General features: G+C 32.8%; 1 protein-coding gene across 1 annotated transcript; it reads left to right on the plus strand.

The window, feature by feature from the left end:
- Positions 1-4,652: 4,652 nt before the first annotated feature.
- LOC101214967 (probable indole-3-acetic acid-amido synthetase GH3.1) lies at positions 4,653-6,930 on the plus strand. Its single transcript, XM_004141946.3, has 3 exons — positions 4,653-5,022; positions 5,127-5,228; positions 5,335-6,930. The coding sequence occupies exons 1-3, from the start codon at positions 4,733-4,735 to the stop codon at positions 6,707-6,709; spliced, it is 1,767 nt and encodes a 588-aa protein (XP_004141994.1). The 5' UTR covers positions 4,653-4,732; the 3' UTR covers positions 6,710-6,930.

The following is a 6,930-nucleotide window of genomic DNA, read 5'->3' on the forward strand; positions in this document are numbered from 1 at the left end:
TCGTAAGTTTTGTAGTTAGCAGAATAAATACATTTATTCACCTTTTTACGTTGATAATTCAAATTATCTGATATGTAATTTTGTTTTCTTGAAAAAAAGACGTGACATTGAGGTAGTGATTGTCATTTTCATTAGGTCTCAAAGTTGGTAATGTTTAATATATTCTAAAGCTAAGGGGTATGGTACTTTAAAAAAACTTTAATAGGAAACGTAACTTGGTGTTCCAACTTTTTCTTCTAGTTTCTTACTTCATTTATATAAACATATTCCTTTCATCTTGTAATTCTATGAAGAATAGAATCATTTTCTAAAGATTTATTAGTTACGTTCTTTAGTTAAATTTTTATGAAATAATTTATGCATTTAATTGATTATAGTTATACTGTGAATTATATTCCGATAGTTTATGTATTGCTAACTTTTACGTAATACTTCAAAAAAAAAAAATTTGAAGACTAACTATATCACTTTTGATTTTTCTTAATTTATTTTACCATTTTGGATAGGTAGAGAGATATAATCCAAACTCAAACCTTGAAATTAATATTATAAAGTTTATATGTATATCAAACTATATATTTATTTGACCATTATATTATGCTTTTCCACTTTAATCTATCTACCTATATTCGTGTGCATAAATATGTATATAAAAAGCCAAAAGTGTCCTCATAGATAGGAATTATATTAAACAAAATAATAATAATAATAATACATAAATAAATAAATTGAGAAAAATAAAATGATTATCGAAACGAAAAAGAATATTGTGTATGAAATGAATAGTTTTGCAAAATACACTTTCGTTTCCCTAAAGTTTCTCTCAAGTAGGCTTTAGCATTGAGGTCCACACATTCATTACCTCATTAATTGTAAAGTGGACGTGACATTAATTACTTTATTTCATTAATTTACTACAAACTTAAAAGGTAATTTAATTAATTACCTCATTTTCCCATTTTTAACCATTCCCAAACCTATAAATTATTTTAACAATATTAAATATTAGAAAATAAAAACCATAATTCTTTTTTTTTTTTTTTTTGTCAAATATCTCCCATAAAGAAATCCTTTTTAAAAATATAAAAGATATTTAGAAGCGTGAATCCAAAAAATTAGAAGAAGAAAAAACTAAAGATAAAACTTGAACTCATGTTAGTAGGAACTGATAAGCACAATTACCACTAAACTACCTATACTAAATTTGCCAATAAACACAAGTCGATATAGTATCTATCAATAATATTTTATTATATTTATAAATAATTTTATAATTTTGTTAGAGTTGAAAACATGTAAACAAAGTACATAAAAGTTAATGTCAGCCAATAAGAACTAAAAAAGAGATTATTCAGTTTTGAAAAGAATGTTCCGAAGAGATATTATAGTCTTAGCTTATTTAATTTGCTAAGAATAGTTCGATTAGAATAGTTAGTGTTTGCTTGTAGATTACTTTAATTTGAGTTATTTGGTGTGTAGAATATTTTAATTTGATAATATACTCATGAACATTATAGCAAAAAAATAAAGAAGAGGATGAACGGCAAAAAGAATATTTTAGTATAGCTAATTAAAGACTATTTAATAGTGTTAAAAAAAAAAATAGCTATTATAGTGGAGAAAGGGGTCATAAGGGTTTTGAAGTTATGAAAATTGAAGGAGCAAAATGCAAAAAGAAACTTTGTTATTTGTTATCGTTGAGAGTAATGGAAAAGATTGATGGATGGATGATTGATGAGAATTTAAAGTTGTAGTTAGTGAGTCTTTTCAGTCACGTGCATTTGTTTTTTTTCAAATCATCATTTTCCAATACACTATAATTATAAATTATATAACCTCACAAACCTAACTTCCTTCAATCATTTCTTTTTTATTCTTTCTGAATTTTATTTCTATTTTCTAACTTCCCTCTCACTATTACAAACAACAAAATTTTAATTAAATTCAAATTAAAAAAATAATAAGAACATCCATCAAATTATTAAATCATAATTTTTTTCGATATATTACGAAATTTCATTTTAAAATCAGTTGACAATAAAAAGAAAACCTATCATATTAAATTGAGGGTGTACTCTCCACATTTTCAACATTTTTAATTAAAAAAACAAATAAAAGTAAATTTGAGAACGACTTTGATGGTTAAATTTGTTCAATGTTTTAATTTATAAAATAATAGTTGATATAAAGAGCCAATTATTCACGTAGCTAGCTAGGTATTGATTGACTATAATCCAAAGCAACAATTTACTTTTACAATTAACATAATTTCTATATAAATTATAATAATTACTAAAGGTTTCCTAGACACGTATTGGTATTGTTGAACTAAAAGAACGAGCAATTAACATGAGATATATGTATTTGTTTTCTATTATGATTGATGTATCCTATTAAACCATTCTTTTTTTAAACAGTTCTCCAAAACAAAGGGAGAGTAGTTTAAGTTAATTGAATAATATGATTGAACTTAAGAAAAAAGGAAGAAGAAGAAGAAGAAGTAAATAGGACTAAATATGTGGCCTCGTGTGTAATGAGAACAACAACATTGGGCCTTAGCTTCCTTTGTAATGGGCCTTTATCTTTTCCGATTGTCTCAAACCCGATTAAGTTTGTTTTTCCTTAAAATATAAGAAAACCAATAAAGTTAGAATTGGAGAGAAAATGGACCCTAATGTAGGGTTAGTAAGTTTAACATGAAAACATGAATAATCCGAATTTGAGTTAAGTTGAGTTATTATTTTTTCTTTTTTTTCTAAGATCGAGTTGAATTTTAGAAAGGATTTAGGTAAGTGGATTTCTTGTTTTCTTCACGTTGCACCTTTGTCTATCATCTCTCGACTCACCCTCCAGGCCTCTCATTTCACCTTCATGACATCGCCGAAGTCTCATCTCCCATTGAACCTTCGCCTCCCATCTCCGCTTAGCTCTCCCTCTCAGTTTGTTATGTTTAATAACTTTTTTGTTACTTTATTATTAAAGTTGTAGTTCATTGACGTTTATAGATAATTTGGAATGTTGTACATAGTTTATGGATGATTGAATTTATGGATACAACTAGTACAACAGTTTTAAATTTAATAAACACTAGAAATCAGAAAAAAAAAAATATACAAACATGAACTCAACCCATATTTTAAGGATTGAGTTGGGTCGTGAATATTAGTTCAGATTATTCGAGTTGTCAATCCAACCAATTTGAAAATTCGTGTTGTTTTTAAAATGTCCTGCAACTCAATCCAACCAAATTTAGATATCTGTACCGTGTTGGCTTATGAGTTTAATTTGATATTGAGTTAAAAAGTAAAAGAATGTAAGAACTAATGAATTAAAAATGTATGATTTTAGTTATGTGACATAAAACTATACTAATGTATTGAGACGAGCATCAGACGGAAAAAAGACTTTCCAAGTTTGTGTTGTTGGGGTGTGGTCACATTGGATATGTTGCAATATACTTAAAAAGTAGATTCACGTAAGCATATATTTGACCCCACCTATCCAAGCTTCTAGAACTCACATTAACTAATCATTCAAAGCCCAATGAATTATAACTTTAGTCAAAGACGCGTGTGGAGCCTTTTTTTTCTCTTATCACCAAACAAACACGTGTGTTTTTCATGTCAACTTCGTTACTTTTATATTTTTCATTTTATTTTTGAGCAAAAGCCCCAAAAGACTATTCAACTTCAAATTTAAATCATACTATAAATTTAAACACCTAGCTGTGACATTTAATTGAAGCACAAAAAATACCTAAACAAATCAAAATATAACACAGATTATAAGTTAAATATACATACATATTGTTAAAAAAAAGTTTGCTTAAAGAAATGGATGATTTTACGTGTGTACAAATAAGATGGATGCAGCTTGTCTCTTTATAAACCTGAAGACTATTATTTTTGAAAAAACTAAAGATAGTACATTTTAAACTTTCAAGTAATTTCAATATGTATTTTAAGGATTTTTATCAAATGAATTAACATGAATCTAAATTTGCTCAAAAATAATTTTTCTATAGTCAAATCTAAACATATCCTAAATGATGAAACATGAATAAAATAAAAATATATGTTGAGTGAGATTGAAAATAACGAAAATTAATAATAAAAAATATAAACATACCAGATCATAAACTCATACAGAAAGCAATGAAGGTTGCAGTATAATTTGAAACTTAAAAGATGATGTAGTTTGAAGAAAAGAAGAATGGACAACGGTGAGGTACACTCATTGTCCTTATTCACCAATCAGTAATCACAAGAACCATATAACTCACCCTTGACGTATTTCACTACACGTCAGCCATGGCGTTTGACACTAAAAATAGCACTGAAAACAAACATGAATGATTGGTTAATACATCACACCGTTGGCCGTCCTTCCCTTGCTTACGAGTTGTCTACTCCAGTCGGCACCCGTCTTTGTCTCCGCTGGACAAATTCAGCTGTAAAGTTCCCCCAATCTGATCTGGCACCCATTGTGGGCTCCCCTTGCCCTCCTCTCCTCACGACACGGCTACGCGTCCGCCCCATCTGTTACCTTTTCCACGTAGCACTCTTACTCAAATGTTTTTCCCTTACTTGCATGATGTCAACTTTGACGTGGCAACACACTTGCTTAAGTCTATATATAATACCCAAACCCTTCTTCTTTCTCACAATTCAACTCACAGCGCCACTCCAACTTTACAATCAAACATTACTTTTTTTCTTTGACAATAATTATAATGGCTGTTAGTTCTTCGGTTTCCCATGCCAAGGCTCTCCAATTCATTGAGGAGATTACTACAAATGCTGACTCGGTTCAACAAAAGGTGTTGGCTGAGATTTTGAATCGGAATTCTGATACGGAGTATTTGAAACGGTTTCAACTGAGTAGAACCGCCAGTCGAGATGAATTTAAGTCAAATGTTCGAGTGGTTACTTACGAAGATCTTCAACCCGATATCCAACGTATTGCTAATGGCGATCGCTCCCCTATTTTTTCCTCTCATCCCATTTCTGAGTTTCTTACCAGGTGAATATTTAAGAAAATACACTCAAATTATTGCACAAATTTTATAGTTCCAAGTTCTTTTATTTTTTCTCAATTGCGCTCAATCTGATTTATAAAATTTTCAGTTCTGGGACATCCGCTGGGGAGAGGAAACTAATGCCGACAATTAAAGAAGAAATGGAACGTCGTCAGCTACTTTACAGCCTTCTCATGCCCATCATGAACAAGTAATTTACTTGAATTCAATTCATGAAGAATCATATATATTAGGATTAGCTCTTCATTTTGAATTTTTTTATTAAAAAAATTAACAAATAAATAAAAAAATTTCAGGTATGTGCCGGGGTTGGACAAAGGGAAAGGACTTTACTTTTTATTCGTGAAGGCAGAAACAAAGACCACTGGAGGACTACTGGCACGTCCGGTACTCACTAGCTACTATAAGAGTGACATCTTCAAGACAAGACCATATGATCCTTTCAATGACTACACTAGCCCAAACGAGGCCATTCTATGCGCCAATTCCTTCCAAAGCATGTACACTCAGATGTTATGTGGTTTATTGATGCGTGAGCAAGTCCTCCGTGTTGGCGCCGTTTTCGCCTCCGGTCTCCTCCGTGCCATTCACTTCCTCCAGCACAACTGGAAACAGCTTGCACACGACATCTCCACCGCAACCTTAAATCCCAAAATCACGGACCCTTGTCTCCGTGAATGTATAGTCTCCAAATATTTAACAAACCCGAATCCGGAGCTGGCGGAACTCATCTCAAAGGAATGCTCGACGGAGGAGTGGGAAGGGATTATCACGAGAATATGGCCAAATACTAAATATTTGGATGTGATTGTGACGGGAGCCATGGCTCAGTATATTCCCACTCTCGAATTTTACAGCGGTGGCTTACCCATGGCTTGCACTATGTATGCTTCTTCCGAGTGTTATTTTGGGGTAAATTTAAACCCAATGTGTAAACCCTCGGATGTAACTTACACCATCATGCCAAACATGTGCTACTGCGAATTCATCCCCCTCGACAACGATATGTCGTCTTCTCCAACTCAGCTTGTTGACCTCGCTGACGTGGAAGTAGGGAAAGAGTACGAGCTCGTGATCACAACATACTCTGGACTCTGTCGTTACCGAGTCGGAGACATCCTACACGTCACTGGGTTCCACAACGCAGCCCCACAGTTTCGATTCGTGAGGAGGAAGAATGTTCTTTTGAGCATTGATTCCGACAAGACAGATGAAGCCGAGTTACAGAAGGCCATAGACAACGCCGCGTTGTTGTTGCGGGGGTTTAACACTAGCGTGGTGGAGTATACGAGCTATGCGGATACGAAAACAATCCCGGGACATTACGTCATTTATTGGGAGCTTCTTGTGAAAGACGAAGAAACTGGAAATTTCCCTCCAGGAGAGATTTTAAATCAGTGTTGTTTGGCTATTGAAGAGAGTTTGAACTCGGTTTACCGACAAGGCCGAGTTGCGGATAACTCAATTGGACCGTTGGAGATTAGGGTGGTGAGAAATGGGACATTTGAAGAGCTAATGGACTATGCGATCTCGAGGGGTGCGTCGATCAACCAGTACAAGGCGCCACGGTGCGTCAACTTCACACCCATTATCGAGCTTCTCGACTCTAGGGTGACTTCTGTTCACTTTAGTCCATCCAAGCCACACTGGACACCAGAACGACGCGGCTAGAGACATCAATCAGTTTTTTAGGGTTGCCTTCTCAAAATTGTTTTGATGTGTAGGTTTTATCTTATAATATGTATGCTTCTTATTCCTTAATAATTAAAGGATACAAATAATAAGTAGTCTTACCTTTTCTCACCCCACGTCTCTAACCATGCAGAAATTGCTCAGATTGTAAAATTTAAAATACTCGACATATAATGAATAATGCTCCCTTATTAATTTAA

The sequence above is a fragment of the Cucumis sativus genome, chromosome 6 (assembly GCF_000004075.3).
Source record: "Cucumis sativus cultivar 9930 chromosome 6, Cucumber_9930_V3, whole genome shotgun sequence".
NCBI lineage: Eukaryota > Viridiplantae > Streptophyta > Magnoliopsida > Cucurbitales > Cucurbitaceae > Cucumis > Cucumis sativus.

Coding starts and splice junctions, on each gene's coding strand:
- LOC101214967 (XM_004141946.3), top strand. CDS start 4,733: ATGGCTGTTAGTTCTTCGGTTTCCCATGCCAAGGCTCTCCAATTCATT. Junction 5,023..5,126: donor ATTTCTGAGTTTCTTACCAG/GTGAATATTTAA, acceptor TAAAATTTTCAG/TTCTGGGACATCCGCTGGGG. Junction 5,229..5,334: donor CTCATGCCCATCATGAACAA/GTAATTTACTTG, acceptor AAAAAATTTCAG/GTATGTGCCGGGGTTGGACA.